General features: G+C 40.2%; 1 protein-coding gene across 1 annotated transcript; it reads right to left on the reverse strand.

Moving 5' to 3' along the window:
* Nucleotides 1-1,381: 1,381 nt before the first annotated feature.
* On the reverse strand, nt 1,382-19,617 carry rnpepl1 (arginyl aminopeptidase like 1). Its single transcript, XM_026913558.3, has 11 exons — nt 18,553-19,617; nt 14,779-14,919; nt 13,494-13,645; nt 11,014-11,130; nt 8,922-9,157; nt 7,789-7,902; nt 7,533-7,645; nt 6,352-6,460; nt 5,697-5,921; nt 5,425-5,567; nt 1,382-4,368 (listed from the first exon to the last, which is right to left on the reverse strand). Exons 1-11 carry the CDS (start codon nt 19,012-19,014, stop codon nt 4,102-4,104), a joined length of 2,079 nt encoding a protein of 692 aa, XP_026769359.1. The 5' UTR covers nt 19,015-19,617; the 3' UTR covers nt 1,382-4,101.
* Between the last annotated feature and the right edge of the window lie 350 nt (nt 19,618-19,967).

A 19,967-nucleotide genomic window follows, 5' to 3' on the forward strand; every position in this document is an offset into this window, starting at 1 on the left:
TTTCAGCTTATATTCAATAAGAAGGTTGCTAAGAATAAATGATTTCATTTTTTACTTTAGATTTTTTTTCTATACCAACAAGAAGTATATTGTGTACTTAATATATAAAGAGATTTACTGCACCTATTGATCAGAAATAATGAATCACCAATTCTGGTCATGTTTTAGATTGTTAGTGTGAACTCTGCAGTAAAATAGCAGTGACTACCTTCGTGTTACAGTCCGGATTTTGGCTGGTCCACGTTTATAAACTGCACAACAATACATTCTCTATTCATATGGCAGTTAAATCTTTTTTCCCCTCCATTAACATTATTGATCCCACAGCACTGTTGAATAGTCTAGTCAGACTGGTCAGAAAGGGTTGATTAATTTTCTTTAACAGCAGCTCTGACAATAGATCCAGCTGTAATTCACATCAGAGGTGTATCTTAATGCGCATATTCTAATCAGTTATTGTTTCTATGGTGAAGTGAAGTGAAGTGAAGTGACTTGTGGCCAAGTATGGTGACCCATACTAGGAATTTGTGCTCTGCATTTAACCCATCCAAGTGCACACACACACGCGCACGCGCACACGCACACGCACCCGGAGCAGTGGGCAGCCTTTTTTTGCTGCGGCGCCCGGGGAGCAGGTTCGGTGCCTTGCTCAAGGGTCTCACCTCAGTCGTGGTATTGAGGGTGGGAGAGAGTGCTGGTCATTCACTCCCTCCACTTACAATCCCTGCTGGACCCGAGACTCGAACCCACAACCTTCAGGTTCACCTTCGGGTTGTAAGTCCGACTCTCTATCCATTAGGCCACGACTGCCCCCATTAGTAACAACCCATTCACAAGGACTTGTTTGGTGGATGCGCCACATAATCTAAGACTAATAATAAACGTACTAAAAATTTGTTGGTATGTTGAAGCTTTCTGTAAGGAGATGTTTATTTAACATTTATGGAATGAGTCTCCAGTGTCAGTGCTTTGTAACAGTCAGTAAGATTTTTACCACAGGAGAGTCTTCAGGAAAGAGGATTTTAGCTTTTTGGTTTCTCAATAAAATGACAAATTGTGTATTTCCTTTTTTTAAAATAACTTTAAGAGAGAAAGAAAAGAAAGGCTGGTGACAGAACGTGTTTATAGCTGCTATAGTGTATGTTATAACTGGAAGTTTCGACAACATTAAACGGAACAATAAGCGGCCAATTCGTTCATGTGGTTCTTTAATTAATAAAAAAATTACTGCTGGTAAATTGCTGCGGTATAAGAGGATAAAACACTTTGGGAATTGCTTTTTGGTAAGAGAATCACACCATTACATGTTTTATTCATTACTTAATAATAGTAAATAATGAGAGTTCAGGTAATGGAACAAACACACTTGAATCCAATAATGCTCATTTTCATGATATTTATTTTCTGTAAAACAGAAACCAAACCAGTATTCGCTTGGCTTATTAAGGCCACTGATGGTTGATGTTGATCCACACACACCAACTCAGCTCCCAACCATCCACTGACCCAATAGCACCCATTCCAATGACATTTCCCTCTCTAAATCCGAGTCCACCCACCTCTTTTGCATTTACTGTGTTGCGTTTATTCTGCATTTCTCTCCTCTTCTAATATTAAAGGCATTCAAGTTCACTAACAAAAATTACAACATGGGGTCGAGGAAAAAGTGTTGACATGAAAATCTGTTACATAATCAGGACATTTAAAAGCAAAAGAGGCAAACCAATAACCCATCTCGTTTAAAGTTTTAATTAACACACTTTTCCTATTTCTAACACAAAAAAAATAGAAGAAAGAAAACAGAATGATAAAGTGTGCATGATATACAGGAAACCTGCAGGAGATTTCTCTCCAACACTGACATCATAATGTCCCAGATATGGCTACAACGAAGATGCTGGTCGTTTTGGGCAGCCATATTTATGAGTGTTGAAAGCTTTCGTTCAAAGGCACAGACGTGTCTCCGTCACTTCAGCACTGACACACCTGAGAGTCGAATCGAGGTAAGATGAGGCGAAAGGGGTTCCAGGTTTGGATAATCAAACAAACCATTTAAGAAAGATGAGAGAGTTTTATCCAATTTGCATTTAAGGCATCGTCCTCATGAGGAAGCCAGACTCATTCGAGACTCCTCTGGAATATGACGGAACAAACGTGCTTTCACGTGACTCTTCAGTTTAAAAGTGATCGTTTGGCCAAAAATGAATTTGACACAATTTCAACTTAACAAAAGCATTGGATCATGTTTGATTTTTTTTTTAGGTTTGCACTGAAGCTTATAGCCCAAATGACCTATCATGCACTCTCTTCAACACAAATCAGTTGACTTAGTAAAACCTTTTGTACACACTTTGCTAAAATACTATTTTAAAATTAATATGCGATACATATCACAGCTACAAGATCATCCAAATCACACAATTCACAATAACTTCAGGTCAGAGCTTTTACTAAAGTCAACGATTGTGCGGAGTGACACCAAATTATTTGCTGAGGAACAAAGTGTTTCTGGCTTTAAAATGGTCTATTAAGGAAAAATCCACCCTGAACGACTTGCATATTAATATTTATAATTAACCTTCATTTGCATCCAAGATCTATTTAATAATGAAATTCTGAGTTGACTTTTTTTTTAGTTTAAACATTTTTCAACTTTTAAACTTTAGTTTCCTACATTACCCACAATGCTGTTCGACGACCTGCTGAAAATAAAGCCAGTGGGGTTTAACCTTTGCTTCATTTCTACTTAAAGAGAGTGATGCAGCAGTGCTTTATTCCTTTAGTCTGTTCAGCTCTCTCCCCACCTCATCTGTGCACTCTGCGTAGATCACTAACTACCCGAGCTGTGGTAACTCAGCACTGCTATGTTGTGTAGCTGCATTGCATTCTGGAACTCGGAGTCCAACTTTTGCACCAATGTCACCACTAACTCACTAATTTCTCATTAATATGACATCGAATGTTGCTGGACGATGGTGAGTCAGAAAAGCTAACAGTGAAACCTGTCTGTCATTCCTTTTGTCTGGGATTGTTGAAAATGTTTGTCCTATTAAACACCACTGTAAGTGTGTAACCAATAACAATGCCGTCTTGTGATGTCAGTGCAGCAGACAACCACTAACTCCTCACACAGCACCAACCAACAGATTAGCACCAGCATCACTAATATTTCCATATAAACATATTTAATGTGTTTCAGGGTGGAGTTTTCCTTTAACCACTTGCTGGCTTTGACACAGGGGTGTGATTTAGGAATGTAGTTTGCACAATGCTAAAGTGGAGGCTATAAGCTTCTATGGCTCCTTGTAGAGCTTCAGCCTGAAGAAGAATAATAAGAAGAAGAAGACAAAGAAGAGGATGAAGAAGATCAAGACGAAGAAGACAACTTTGGACACCAAACATGCCTTGGCTGATCTACATCTGCATTGAAAGGAAAATTGTGTACCTTTCATTTTTGGCCAAAGTATATTTTGAATCCATGAGCAGCTTTCACGTGTCATTAGCTGGCTTTTAAATCCAGTCTCTGACATGGAGTCCATTAATAGTCACGTCATGTGATCTGAGGTCAGCGGCACGTGGGAGTTTTCAAGGGTGCAAAACACATTCAAACAAGTGCATAGGTAGAGTGCAAACACACACACACACACACACACACACACCCATTAACATGGAATTGACAGATGGCAATCTGTAACTGACACATCCATATGCACCCTCATGCACAGTCTTACACACACACACACACACACACACACACACACACACACACAATATACATACATACCTACATATATATATATATATATATATATATATATATATATATATATATATATATATATATATATATATAAAAACCATCTTTAAACACAGTCCATGGTGTCCATCCCCAACTTCATTCCACAAAACCTGAGCAGCTTGAACATGAATTTTGAAGGTGCATGTAAAAATCCCAGTGTTGGAGAGTGCACACGCACGCACGCACGCACGCACGCACACACGCACACACGCACACACGCACATGGGCAGGCCTCCTGCGACGAACTTCTCCATTCTTTTCTCAGTTCACTTACTCTGTGTCCCCTGCGGCTCTCTAAAGTGTCACGCGGACACGTTGACATCTAGCAGGGCCATGGTCCCATTAGTGGGTGGGTCTGGGGGTGGCGATGGAGTGGACTGGGGTGGGCCGACCAGGGCCGGGGTGCTAGAGGTGCTCGCCGCACTGGTTTGGAATAGAATCTGCTGCAGCGCCTTGCGCAGGTTGGGGTGTAAGCGGTCCTGCGTTTGGTAAAACACCTCGACAGCGAAACACTTCAGAACTCCTCCACACAGGTCCTCATACAGAGGCACTGTGTACATGCGCGAGGTCTGCGGAGATGGACAGAAACGGAAGGAAGGAGGTTATGGTATAAAAGATGCAGGCATCGCCGACGTGTAGAGACTGTTCTAGTGTGAACTCGTACAGTAGTTTTAATAAAAGCTACATAGAAGGAGTGTATAGTTACATATTTATTTTAAATGACAAATTGCAGGAAACGCTATAACCTCCGCTGGTTAGTGTATAGTGACGTGTCAGGAAACCCCTGTAAAGCAGCTTCATCTCATTCATCTCACTAGCATGTCCATGACGTAGTCAGTCTGTCTAATTAAAGGCACATGAAACTGAAGGAATGTGGAGGAATCAGGAGGTCAAAACAGAAAAAACAAACACGTTGAATAGGAAAAGAGGAAGCGGAACAGCGGGAAATGGTGGAGATAATAAGGGATAAATTAAAGATGACATCTCTAAGTTTCAAAGTAATGTAACATTAGCTCAACTTTATTGTTTGACAGAGCTATGTAGTCTCGATCGAACAAGCTGACAGAATATAACAACTTGTTTTTATATTGTTTTACACATAGCCACAGTGTAACACAGTATAGATGAAGGTAATTATGTTTGATGTATAAAAAAAGCCTTTGTCTAAAACAGACTAGCAATGAATTTCATTTAATTTTCTGTAACAGCAACTCCTGTGACCTCCTGAGGTGGAAGAGCTGGACAAACGGTGAGGGACGAGTAATCAAACGCACAAAATGGATCAACAAGCGTCAGAAAAAAGAAATGGAGACAGCCACAACAGTCCATAAAGTTCAACATCTATTCGAGAGTCATGTGACATCACCAAGAACACCCATATTCTTCTTCTTCTTCTTCTTCTTATTATTATTATTATTATTATGAGTAGTAGTAGTATTTTTTTTTTTTTTTAAGAAAGCCATGTTATTAACGTAGCCTTGTAACCAAGCTATGAAAGATGGCTGCAGAATCTCTATCGCTGAGTAACGCAGAACTGGAATCTACATCAGTGCTATTTATTCCAAGACATTCATGACAGTATTATGAGAATCAGAGAGAGGAGGCTTCGTGTGATATATACTCACATGTTTGTGCAGGAAACTGCGAACACGATGCAGGTCAGGATAAAAGCTGTTTCTCACTACGACCTGCAGCCAGCGAATCTGCACCTCGGCGTTCATGCCATCCAGCAGAACCGAGTAGCAGCTCGATAGCAGACTCATCACTTCTGCAGAGCCAGAAGAAGAGAGAATGGGTATATATTAAAGTCCTGAGCACAGCAACTCAGTGTTCTCCAAGTTCAAAAAAAAAAAAACAATTAACAGTACGTGTCCACGTGCAAGAAGGAAGTGTTCACCTTGTGGCAGAGGTGAGCGGTCCAGCAGTCGGTCCAGGAAGAGAACGGTCTGGAAGGTGCTCCACGTGGAGAGGTCAAAGGTCGCAATGGCTTGGCGGTCCGGCGACTCCATGCCCCAGAGTTCACAGAGGTGCTGGACAGGCCCAGTCAACATGACGCCAGCGGAAAGATCCGGCTCACACAGAGGAGGGCCGCACTCATTCAGCCAGCGCTCAAACTCCAGCCCTGAGACAAAGAAGAGAGAAAAATGACTATTTCATTGACTTTTCATCTCTCACACTGCTCTGATTCCCTGCTGGATGTTATGAATGGTAATATCCTACAGGATAATTCTTCAGAGCTGAGAGTATCATATTTATTTAAATATACTTATACGAAAAAACATTAACTAGTGGGTTAGCTATGATCTGTATTTGCGTGTAAGTGGAAAAAATTAGCGATTATGAGTAAATAAAGATTAAGTACATGGTACACTCCAAGCAATCATTTACGAAGAAGCCATGGTTTATTTACACTTAAAATATGAACCAACAAGAACAGCTACAGGGAAAAAGCTCAAGTTTTGTTGTGTACATTGTGTGTGTGTGTGTGTGTGTGTGTGTGTGCGTGTGTGTGTGCGTGTGTGTGTGTGTGTGCGTGCGTGTGTGTGCCTCACCTTCTCGCTGCGCTACACAGCTCTCCTTCAGCTCAGGAAAGAAGCCCAGGAAGAAATCGAGCAGGTCCTGAGCAACCACACTGCTGAACCTGAACTGCTCGATGTAGGCCTACACAGAAAAGAAAATTACTGACGTGTGTGTGTTTGTAGATGTGTGTGAGTGCGAGCGAGTGTGTGTGTGTGTGTGTGTGTGTGTTCCACAGCTCTCAAAATTTTTGACCCATTTTGGTTTTTTCCAATGCCACTTATAATCATCACACAGAATAATTTTCTGAGTGTAATCTAATTATACAAATATTAGACAAATATGCAGAAACATATTTATTTATAGCTTTTTATTCCTGAACAGAAGCCACAGGAACACCTGCACCATCTCTGCTCACTAGGCCTCTTTGCGCCTGAGCGCGAGTGACACTGCATCTGGTTAGAATTTTTAGCCTTTTATATATACACTTTATAATTACACTTTTTAAACAGTTAAAGGAATGAGAATTAAACAACATTGCAATCATGATCTACACCTCGAACTTGTGAAAAGGTTGGCAAAGAGGTACTTTTGTCTAATTAACACATTCTTACATTTTTCATTATTAACACTTGGACAACATTTTTCACATTTTTATTATAACATTTTACATTATAAATGGAAAATAGGTTAATCTGATCTTGCCAAGCTTCACCGATAAATCTCACAAGCCTGACGTGCTAAAAAAAAAAAACAAAAACAAAAAAACACTTGCGACGGTTAAACAAGAGGACAGTAAAGCTCAAGTGCCATACTCTGCTGATCAGTGTAGCTTTTTAAACCTCTAAAAATATGTACAAAATACAGTAACACACATAGCATGACTCGCAACCACTCGCGAGCACCGTTCTGTCGTTCCTCCACACTTTTCTAAAATTAGTGCTGTTTAAACATCGTTTAAATTGCTGAGGAGGTGTGACTGTCAATCAATATGCCGTCTGAGAAGCTCACACAGTTCTGATCAGGAAGCTTTTAGTTATAATATAATCCTAGTTAGGGATCTAGAATGTGCTATTGGTAAATGCTTAATATGTTACAGATTTTTAGTATCACAGACTTTTTTTTTTAACATCTGAAACTGTATTGGCTGAAGCTTTAAGCATTTTAAGCATCAAAACTTGCTTCTGTTTAAGTGTGGCGCTGTCACGATACTTACCTTGAGGAAAGTGTCAAATCTTTTGATGTCACCGCAGAGCTGTGAGAGGTACGAGACAAAGCAAAAGCCTTTCTCATAGGTGAACAGATTCATCAGACTGCTGGGGTTAACCCCTGAGGTAAAGAAGCAAGGAGAGAGAGAGAGAACACACTGAATTATTTACACTGAACTAAGCGGTGACATTTGTTTTTGACCAAAATAGTGACAAACAAACTAGTGAGAACTTTTAGTGGACGCTGCGTTTGAGGTGAGTTACCTGGCTCAAACTTGGCTTGCAGCTTGCTCACTGGATTGTTGTCTCCAAGAAGACGCATTTGTCTGTGCAGCGCGTCCAAACGAAAGACCGTCTCCAGGCAGGTTAGGGCTTCACCTGCAAAAACGAAAAGCCCAAATTACTGAAAAAAGGACACATCCTTTTTACTACGTGAAAATGTAGCTGCTATACTGAAACAGCTGTAAAAACTACATGCTCTCAATTTTCATGCTCTCAACTGAATCACTTTAACATTCTGGATGCATGGAATAGTTCGGGGAAAAATGAAAATTTTTTGCAAATGCTCCCTTACCACAAATGTTCTCATCTGCATACATATACGCACAATATATGCAGCCTACGGTCCTTTTCGCAAATGGTCATCAGTAGGACAGCATTATAGAGGGGTAGCACTTTTGATCTGTTTCAACAGATTGCAGTGTGTGTATATATATAATGGGACTCATTTATCAAGCTTTAAACAAACAAATTTATTGTAAATCAAACATCTGAAACTCCACACAGTCAGTCACCTGACGCCAGGATTGACCACTGTATTATATATTTGCTATGTTTGTAAAATATATTTGATATGAAAATGTTGTTAAACTAGGTTGTATCAGATTAATGACTCCAAAGAAAGCATTCTTAAACAAATGCAGAAGTTAAGACAAATAAATTTAGCCATTCAATTAAGACAAAAGTAATGGAAGTGTGTGTCTGTCTGTAGATGGTGCTCTGCAGTGGCTGAGCTGCATTATTGGAAGATTTAGCGCACGGCACAATTAGGAGGTGCTCTTTCAACGTTTAGTTATCATTTCGACGTTTTCAGCTGACTGTGAGCTTTGCCTTTTATAGATTTTGTAGGTGCTGCTAAACGTAAATCAGCTGTGTCATGAGAGCGAGTGATAATTAACGAGTGATTGGCATTTATCAACATACATGAGTACGAAGAAAATCTGCATTACTGAAACGTTTGTAAATCTGGGGAGAATTTTTTGTATGGTTAGGCCTATGAAAACATTTACATCCAACTTTACTAAAAGCTTGTTAAATGAGGCCCAATACCAGACTATGTAGTGGTGTTTTTCTGTGCACTGGAGAGATCTGTGCTGTGTGTTTGTATGTGTGTGTACCATAAACCTCTGTAGTGATGCGTCTCTGTGCGTACGTGGCTAGTCCCTCACTGAGCCACATCTCCTCCCAGGTGGCGTTGGTGACGGCGTTTCCGAACCAGCCGTGAGCGATCTCATGAATGACATCGATCAGCAGGAACTCCTGACTCTCCAGAATGGAGGAGATAATGAAGGTGAGACACGGGTTCTCCATCGCCACGATAGGGAATGAAGGAGGGAGGAATACAATGTCGTACCTGTGGAGGGAAGACGTTCAGGGACAGGTCCTTTAAGGCTGCTGAAATAAGTTGCAATGCAAACCTTTAGGGTATGTACGTAACATAATCCCAAATCCTAACACTCAAACCTACAGTCAAAATGATTTCATTAGTTTTTATTGGGGCTGCTCCAACTGCATCAACAAAAGCTGTACAAATAGTCTACAAGATGAACTTTATCCCACTTCAGATTACAACTCATTCCACGAAGCATGTGCATTATGCAGTGCTGGGCAGCGAGTAGTGAAACTATTTGAGTCAAGTAGCTTTTTAAAACTATTCTTTTGACCCAGGAGTATTGATAACCACTACATTGTTCAATTTTCTTAGCATACATGATATTTATTTCGTGTGTCAAGTCATCACATCTCCATCCTGCTTTCATAGAAGTCGATCCTAAAAAGAGTCGATTCACTGATTCCAGGCATTGAAAACTAGTCAATGCAAAAATGTTGGAGTCGACTGAAAATGATTCACCTCACACAGCAAGCAAAATTAGTTTCGGCTTTGCCAGCGGATAATGTCTTTATTTTGAATTTATCTTGTTGGAAACAAATCAGGGCTTTAAATGCAGACATTGCTGTAATGGGAATGTGTGCAGAACCAGTTAAGAAAAAAAATATATATATATCCTTTTAGCAAAAAGTCACAAATTAACACTTTTTACCAAATATCTTCCAAAATGTTTCATACATAGTGTGTATATATTGTTTAAGAATGCCTTTGACAAAAGAAGAACGTACTGAAATCAGTCTCATGGCAGGATCAGGAAGCTGTCACAAGGTTGTGATGGACTTTAACAGGAAACATGGCAAACGCCACACACACGACATTGTTGCCAAACGTATTAACAAATTCGAAAAGACTGAAAGTGTTGCGTTTGTGTGTCTCATTTGATTCACATAAGCACTTGTTAATATTCTCATGTTGTGACAAATTATCACTAACATCAACATTAACCATCATTAACATTATTATAATGTGGTATAGCATAAGAAATGAAATAAATATGTTTGGTATTTAATATATTTTAAAGATAATCCAACAAATCGATTAAAAAAATCTATTGATTCATTCACAGAATTCATTGATTAAAATTAATTAGGTGTAGCCCAATTTTTTTTTTTTTTTTTTTTTTTCCACAAAACTGAATACCTTTTTTCTAACTATATTAGTCAAACAAGGCTGTGTCAGTAGAAGTAGATGATGTCTTTTTGTAGTCTGTGGGCACCACATGCTCTATGCAGCAGAAACTGCTGGAGGCTGCTGTGGTTTGACATTTTCGATGTGGCCGATGCAACGAGAAAGAACACCACTTCACCACACACACATATTAGCAGCAAATGGTGTATAGTGAATATTTTGGATCTTGAATTCAGCACTTATTCTAGTGCAGTTCAATAACATACTGTTCATTAGGATAATGCGAATATCCAGTTACTTGACATTTACGTATTTTTCGTGTGCAGTTTGAGACACAGTTAAAATGATATTTGGTAAGTCCACCATTTGCTTTAATGATTCAGTATCTACCTTGTGTTGCAACTAACGCTGCGCTATATTTACATAGATTTCGACTCCATACAAGGATTTTTTACATGCAATTTGCGTCAGCTTTGAACCAAGTAAAATGTAATAGTTTCAAATAAATGATCTTGACAGCGGCCTCAGACTTTTACAGCAAACAGTAGAGAATTTCGATGAGTCCTGGCACACCAATGTACGAAATGCGTCAGTGCATTGTGTCATAGCTAATAATAGCCTCTTGTTCCTAACCAACATCTGAAGGGATTAATATACACACAACAGTCGAGTTTAGATGGACAGACACTCACCTGCCCCACACATAAGAGCCAAAGAGCTGCTCGGCCACATTGAGGCAGCGCTCCACGCTGCCTCCCAGCTTACTAACAGCAGAGGTCAGGAGACAGGGCTCAGCCCACACACGGCTCCTATATGCACGCACACACACACACACACACACACACACACACACACACACACACAATTTCAAATTTTTTATATTCATATTTAAAATGGATATGATGCACTCTGAGACATAGTAACGGTCATAGTCACTGAAAAAAAGGATACAGTCACTGACATTTTATCATATAGACCAATGACAATAAAAAAAACTATCCAGGCTCATATAAAACATATCTGAAAATAATAATATAATAAAAATAAAGGTACCTGAAATGAATCCACTGAATGAATTAGTATATACATTACAGAGAACAGAACAATATACATATTACAGTCTAGTGCAAAAGTCTGCATACCCTTAGGGGTAAAAGTAATTTATTTTATATTAAAAAAAAAAAAAAAAAAACATTTATGTACTATGTGATATGTATCACAGATGTTGCTTCATTATACCAGGGAACAAATCAGACAAAGTGCATGTTAGAATATTATTACTGAACAAAAATCAGTTCAAAATTTGACTTTCCCTTTCTGGGTGTGATTTTTTTATTCTCTAATAAGTTGTATATAAAGGAATAAGACACAACGGGGTGTGCTGTTATAAGAACATTATCCATGACCTCAATATAAATAAAGCTGTTCCTGGAAGGCTGCAGAGTTTGTCGGAGAACAGAATTAATCAAACACCATCGTGAAGACCAAGGAGCTATCAAACAAAGCTGTGACAAAGTTATACAAAAAAATCTCAAACTTTGAATATTCCATGGATCATCTTTAAATTTATTGTTAAAAGATTAAAGGAATAGGGTCCAACCGCGACTAGGTAAGTCCGTCCACCAAAATTCAGTAGCTGGGTGAGGAGGGCGTTGGTCATAGAAACAACCAAGAGGTCAAGGGTAACTCAGAAGGAGCTGGAGAGATCCATGGCACAGATGTTCCCAAGACAACTTTAGCCTGTACAATCCACAAAGCTGGGCTTTATGGAAAAGTGGCGAGCCATATGAAATCCCAATACGAGTTTTCCAAAAGATATTTTGGAGATTCAGCAAATGTGTGGGAAAAAGTTCTGACTTCTGATATGATGAACTGTTTGACCTTGGCATGAAAATTTACATTTGACAGAAACCCAACACACTGAGAACACCATCCCCCACAGTAAAGCATGGTGGTGGTAGCATGATGCTGGAAGCTGTCCTTGGCCTTTTGGGTGCCATGGATGGTTATATTATATTGATGAATAATATATAAACCCAATTAAGTCCATTTCAGTTCCACCAAAATGTAGAAACGTTCAAGGGGGATTGAATAGTTATTCAAGTGACTGTATTCATCTAAATCCTCCTTTAGGTTTAATGACAGCTTGATATGAGCTGTCCTATGAATAAATTTAATTAGCACATACCCATTTTAAAAAATACCAGTAAATGACAGATTATTATCTTTAATTAAAGCTGGTCTTCTGTACTTTAACCTCTTCATCAGGTTTATTTACATGCACACAATATGATGTTTGTCTAAGTGAGGTTTTTAATCCAGCTGAGATATGATCATGGGAACACAACGGTACCAGGCCAACACTGAATGGACTACTGAAGTCAGATTTGAACACTTCGATCTCACCACTGATCCTCACAATTGGACTGTTTGCAATTTTATTGACAACTTCTGGATCCATTTATTCTCATCCTGTACTTCTGAGCTGTATGCTGTGGCATGAAAGGTATCCGGCTGATAAACAATGTTGTAAAATGTTCTAAAAGCCTGTTGTAAAAGCTCTAACTGCCGGTGTCTTTTGTATACAGCCATAAAGAAGAGCCTAGAGGACAACATTTTTTTAATTGCATTATTACTGCGGCAACACTATGAACAGCATAGTCTCATTTTGAAAAAAGCCTGGCAGTGTTTTGGTTTTTTTTTTTAAATACACAAAAAACCCTGTAGATGGTACAACACATAGGTGTGTCACAAGTGTGTAAAATACTGTGTGTAAAATAAAGTGTAAAATCGACATGATATTGTGATCCTTAAAAAGTTTTCCACAATACATGATATGTACCATGATCTTTAATTCTACTGATTTTGCTTACAATGTGGCAGCAGTGTTGGGTTTAAAAAGGCCTACAAAAATTAAAAAAAGAATATACTGTAAAGCCAGATTGTCATACTGCCCACCTAAACACCTAAACTCATGCAAATGTCTTGGTTTGATCCAGTTTTCCAAATGAACTAAGAACATAGCTGGAAGATATATGTAAACATAGCTACTGTTTCATATCAGAGCCACAAAGCAAGAAAAATTCTATACAGAGCAGCCTGTGAGCAATATAATAATTATATAACTTATGTTTATTTTAGTTCATATTAAATCTCCAATCTCCATACACACCTGGGCCCGATGTCAGTGTGCTGTAGATCTCCAGCCACCAGGGCCACCAAGTAGGCAGGAACAGGGTACTCCATAGAGAACTGGAACAGCCGGTCCTGCTTAGAGTACACACTCCTAGAGGCACTCATTAGCACCGTCACTCCATCTGGAACCTGCCAGACAACACACCACACGGACACACACACACACACACACACACACACACACACACACACACACACACAGAGAGAAGAAGCTGAGATGAAAAGACCCAGAAACTGAATGTGCCTTCACTGAAAGTGAGAAAAGCTAGGTGAGTGAGAAACGGAGTTGGATTGAACAACTACAAAAAAGGTTGTAAAGAGAGAGAGGTCAAAAAGAAAGACATGCCACGTCAAGAAAGTGAAACTCATGGTGTGGTTTCATGGCAAAATAATGTTGCGGTAAAAGACCAATACAGCATTATTTTCCTATAACGGCATGCCCTGTTATCAATGATGAGGAAGTGTGATTAAAGAAAATGTCGTACTTTTTGTCCATTTATAGTTACATTTAATATTGTAGAATGTCCACAAAACAAGTTTCTGTTATCGCTTAGGTTATAGCAGCCATAAACAGTCGTTCCCTCACCAGCCTCCCTGTCCTGTGGACTTTCCCATGGAGGAATACTTATAGGGACAGCTTTACGTCTCAATGTTACAAAGCGCTGACACGGGAGACACTCCTTCCATAAATGCTACATAAACATCTACACAATGGTTCCCCATATCAGTGAAAATACTTTGTAAAATAATACATTTTGAAGTGAAGTGAAGTGACTTGTGGCCAAGTATGGTGACCCATACTCGGAATTTGTACTCTGCATTTAACCCATCCAAGTGCACACACACAGTAGTGAACACACACACACACACCGTGAACACACACCCGGAGCAGTGGGCAGCCTTTTTTTGCTGCGGCGCCCGGGGAATTTTTAATTTGTTTATTATTCAGCTTAGATTATTTAGCATGTCCACCACACAAGTCCCTGTAAATTAACTGTTGCTATAGAAACGATAGTCTTCTACCCTTCATCGGGGTCAAGTTCTGACCTCAGGACCTCATTTAGGACCTTTGTGAATGAGCTACTCACTAAACAATATCTGCAGTGGTCCCCTGGCTGAGAAATGGTGCATCTATGTATATAGTGGCTTTACCTGATAAATTTGCTGATTTGCTAATGGGTGTAGATATACGGTAGATGGATGTAATAACCTGACAAATGTTGATCAGAGTGACTGGGGTATTAAATGCGAACCACACTCACCCTGATGGTAGCAGAGTAGGTGCTTTTGACAGCTGGAGTGTCAAAGCAGGGGAAAAAGGAACGATTGCACACAGAGTGACCCTGAGTGAAGACCAATGGCTGCGTCTGACCACACGTTAGCTCTGTGTCCACCCACCAGATCTGAAAGAGAAAGGAAAATAACACAGGAAAATAACACAGGAGGAAAAACCAATAAAAAAATCAGACATTTCAAAATGGATTTTCATAATTTTCACTTTATTTGAACTGTAGTCAATCAAGCTAAAACATGTTAGGTGTGTTTTATTTTGCTTTGGGGCTATGAGGTAAGAGAAGCTACCGGTTTAGCACTTATCTCAGTAATACCATTTGGACATAAACAGCTTCATAAAACATCTGAATGAGCTTAAAAATGTCATTTAATTTAAAAATCATATTGGGACTCTTATTATATAGTTCGATTATAGTGTTGCTAAACTGGTATTTATAAACTTCCATTAAATGTTGCCTTGTAGCTCCTGTCAAAACTAAAGAACTTCAGACACCAAACATGTGTTGGCTGTTCGACCACATCTGGGTTAAGCAGGAAATTGTGCCAAAGTGTCACTTTGACCATATTCACGTGTGCTATAGGAAAGGGAAAGTGAACCCATGACTTTAGGATTGGTGATCAACTTGTGCTTTCTGTTTTATTTTTCTAGCTTTTCTTGGTCTTATCCAGCCTAACTCTGGGACTGATCCTGAAACAAATCCAACTCCGCTCCCTAGGAATGCGCTCATGTCGTCAAAATGCCTGATTCTGAGAAAATCGCTAAAAGGAACACATCGATCCGTGCAAGTCATTGACGTCAACAGCCTTGTACTGACATTTGTGTGAAATCATCAAAGCAAAATGACAGATCAAATGAGAAACAACCCTCATATATACAAGTGAGAACTGAAACGAAGTGGAATATGAGATAACAGTGAGAGTCACTCGTCTGGTTAAGAGTTTCTGTTGGCTATATTTAGGGCAGGGATGAAATTCTGCCTACACTGATACGGTCTGTAAACAATAGTCATGTGCCACACGGTTACTGCAAGCCTTAACGCCACTTTGTCAAGCAAACAGCTGCCTCTGCTTTGACCCGCAGTGTCTAACTGTAGCTCGATCCAGCACAGTTTAGTCATTTTCCTGCTCGTATACACCGACTAAACATGGTCAAGAACAGATGAGGAATCCCTGCTTTAGTTTACGACTGTAAAAAAATTATTTAGAATACTGAATTTGCTAATATTCACACCATTAAATCATGTTCCAATTTACTAATTAATTCAGTGACAAGGTTAAGCAGGGGCTGCTTTATATGCATCGCTGTGAGAGAAGACATTTCCAGTCATCAACAAGGGCGTTCTAAATTTATGCACTGTGTGCAAATGCAGTCTCCTTGGGCCCAGTGCCCATCTCTTAAAAATGCCAAATCTTTAGTCTTCTTGACATTCTTCTCCATACAGAAGCCCTGGATCGCCAGATCCACTAACACCCCAATACTACACCTAGAATATCCATAAGCATAATTACTGGATGAAAGTAAAATAGGAATTACAATTAAACTAAGAATGAATGAAGTTAATTATGAACTGTTTTTTTTTCCTTTTTCCATGGTTAAGTTGATTTGTATGGAATTGCTGACATACAGATCTACAAACACGGCATACCATTTCACTTACATCAGTGTATCCAGATAATCCACTTGATTATCCAGATCAACATAGGGTTGGATCTGAAATCTACAGAGAGGTGGAACTATAGGAACAGGAACACTCTAATTAAGTAATAGCACACGAGCAAGAGTGCTGTTGTACTGAATATCAATACGGCTGTGATTCGGCTGTAGGTAAACACAGACATACTGACATCCAATACAACAGCATGATTGTGAGTGTGATATTACTTTAATTACAACGGCTCTTTAAACAAGAAATTAATATTGTGTTAACACAATATGGCCAAATATTTTGTTTTTTGCTCGGTCAGTGAAAATAGTTCCCAAAGAAGCCACAGCTGGATAGATTGTTGAGTGTTGCCATGCAACGCACATAATGACTGACAACCCGTAGTAAGTGTAGTAACAGTTTCAATGTAACAAACTACTGCTAGAAATGGAAATGTATTTAGTGAACACAGACAAGAGAATGATACAAACAGTGAAATGTACTAAATATCAGCACTCTTGGAATGCCACTTGTCCAATCAAATCAGTGGACTGTAGTATAATATACAATAATACAGTGATTCTGAGCTCCAGTCTTATGGAACCCAGTTCCCTGCACCTCATCTAACTTATAAAGGTCCTGATAATCAGCTGATCAGGTGGATCAAGTATTGGATCAGGGAAACGGGCCATTGTGTCCCCAGTGCTGGAGTTGAGAACCACTGCTCTGATATACAGTACTGTGCAAAAGTCTTAGGCACCTGCAAAGAAATGCTGCCTGTTGCTTTAAAAAAAAAAGTAGTCTCAGGTACAATGTGTTCAGTTTCATAAGGAAATGAGCTGTAAGTGTTATTAAGCATCTTGCAGAACCAGCCACAGTTCTTCTGGAGACTTTGGCTGTCACACTTGCTTCTTATTGTTGCAGCAAAACCCAGCAGCCTTCATTATGTAGTTTTGTCTGAAAAGTGGTCTCATACATAATATTCTACTTTCTTTCCTGCCATACAAACATTATTCTGTAACATTTAATTTTGTGCTGGAAAACTAATGTTTGGAAATCTAAAATGTTTTGTACTGAATCAATAATGTAGAAGTCAGGAAATACAAATCTATAACAATGTTTGTATTAAAAAAAAAATATATATATAGGGTGCCTAAGACTTTTGCACAGTGCTGTACACTCAGTTGCAGGTTTACTAGATACATCAACCTTGTAGCCACACTCACTGGCCATTATATAAGATTTGTCTAACATATAAGTCACTTTAGAGGTATCCAAATACTGACTGTAGCCTATCTTCTGCTTTCTAAAATGTGTCCTATACCCTGTCCTTCAGCAGAAATGGACCAGCACCATGACTGCCCAGATAGTGCCCAGATGTTCAAAAATGCCAGCAACACTACAGCACCTGATACTCTCATAGCAGCACCAGACTCTACCACGTCAGTGTTAGTGCTGTGCTCAGGACGGCCCACCACCCGAATAATATCTGCTCAGCTGTGGTCATATACACGGCTTCTTTTCCACTGATGGAAGGAGTAAAAGTGGGCTGACAAACCCATGCCTTTTGTAATGGTTTTAATGGTTATAATAGGAACTGTACTGGTTTTAATGGTCCCTGTGGGTCTCTACTGGTAATTTCTTGCCTTCTGCTGCTGGCATGTTATGTCTAGTGGATACCATTAAGGACTGGTAATGGTTTTAATGGTTAGCTGATGGTTTGTAATGGTATTTGTAGTGGACACCGTTAGAATTTTCAGCAGGGACTCCAGAGTGTATACCAACTCAAATGTAAGTCACAGGATCCCAACTCTGACCTTGGAGTACCCTCTGATCTACACATTTTAGTGCTTTTCCTGCCACCTGATTCAACTCCTCAGCTCATTAAAAGTTGAACTGGGTATGTTAGAGAAAGGAAAAACACTCAAATGTGCAGGACAGGGGGTTTCTCCTCCAGGATCAGGGCTGGGAACCTGATAAAATGGTCAAAGGTAAGTGTACAACTTAGTTTACACCAAGACACTCTAGCAAACCCTCATGGAGAGGGGTTAGGACACTTGAAACGTGCTGTAAAGGAGCCGGAATGTGTTGGATCATTACCGCGGGTCCATCTGTGGTGGTGTAGCGGACGGTGACCCGGAAGGGCCGGTGTGGCCGGATGGCCGCGGCGGGGAGCGCGATGCGGAGCGAGGACCCGTAATCGGTGAACGGCTCGAGGTTGTAGGACAGCGAGAAGATGACATCTGGAGATCCGGATGTGCCTGGGATCTTGCAGTCCACAGAGTGGATCAGTAAAGACGGGTGCACGTCCAGCACCAGCGACTGAACCCCGGGCTGCAGCGTGGCCAGCTCCAGCACCTGCCAGCCTGTGATCCTCTTCAGCCCGAAGTTCACCCGCAGGTCCAGGTGGAAGTGGCGCAGCGAGAAGCTGTGGAAGTTGGACGCCGAGGCGACGTCAACCAGCCGGCAGCGACCCAGTGATCGAGCCCCGTCACGCGCTTTACCGGGCACCGGCAGCGCCTTCCGGCAGCAGCAGCACAGCGCCGCGTTCAGCTCGGCCATGGCAACGCGCAGCACCGGATCGATTAAAAAAAAGACACAGAGAGAGAGAGAGAGAGAGAGAGAGTACAAGAAGAAAAGTTCGCACAAACAAAACAGGGTGAAGGTGCAAACCCGCGACGCACTTCCTCTACAGCTGTGACATGGCTGATTTTTTTTAAACAAAGGCTGCAAAGTTTTCAACTGGATTCAGAATCATTCCAGCAAAGAGAAGAGCAGTGAGCTTTCTGCCAAAGCAAAACATCTAGGTAAAATCCATCAGGGCCGCGGAGAGCAGACAGTCCATCACTCCATCCTCCATGAAAAACAGACAGATTGTAGCTTTCAGTAAAGCGGCTGGAGCTGAAACTAAGGAAAAAGACACCACTGCAAAGCTGAAATGAACCAATCTATGTTGAGTGACTCCCTTTACAAAACAGGAAGTGAAAACAAGGAGGAGGAGGAAATCGCACGGACACCAGAAAGTTTTGGAAGAGCCAGAGGGCGCTGTGGAGCCGGAGAGTCGGTTCGGTGAGTCGGTTCGGAGAGTCGGTTCTGAGAGTCATCTTTGTTCATTTGACTATTACTCAATAACAAAGTCAAAATTCAACAAAGTCAGCTTAAAAAGTATTCACTGTTTATTTGATAAGTAAATTTTATCAAGCTGAGTCTCTACATAAATGGTTATATCACGACATTGCTGAATTGTCGAATCTTTGGTTAGAAGGTGTTGATTAATTTTCTATAACAGCAGCTCTGACAAGAGTGCCAGCGGTAATTCAAATGACAGGTTTATATGAAAGTGCTCGTTCTAATATGTTATTGCTGTGGGGATGCTGATTAAAAGCATCCCCATGACATGGTACTACCACCACCATGCTTCACTGTGTGGATGGTGTTCTCAGTGATCTCTCTGAGTTGACTTAACACATGTAGTTGAAGTTGGAAAATGGTTCAATTTTCTACCTGATTTCGAT

This window comes from Pangasianodon hypophthalmus, chromosome 6 (assembly GCF_027358585.1).
Source record: "Pangasianodon hypophthalmus isolate fPanHyp1 chromosome 6, fPanHyp1.pri, whole genome shotgun sequence".
NCBI classification, from domain to species: Eukaryota; Metazoa; Chordata; class Actinopteri; order Siluriformes; family Pangasiidae; genus Pangasianodon; species Pangasianodon hypophthalmus.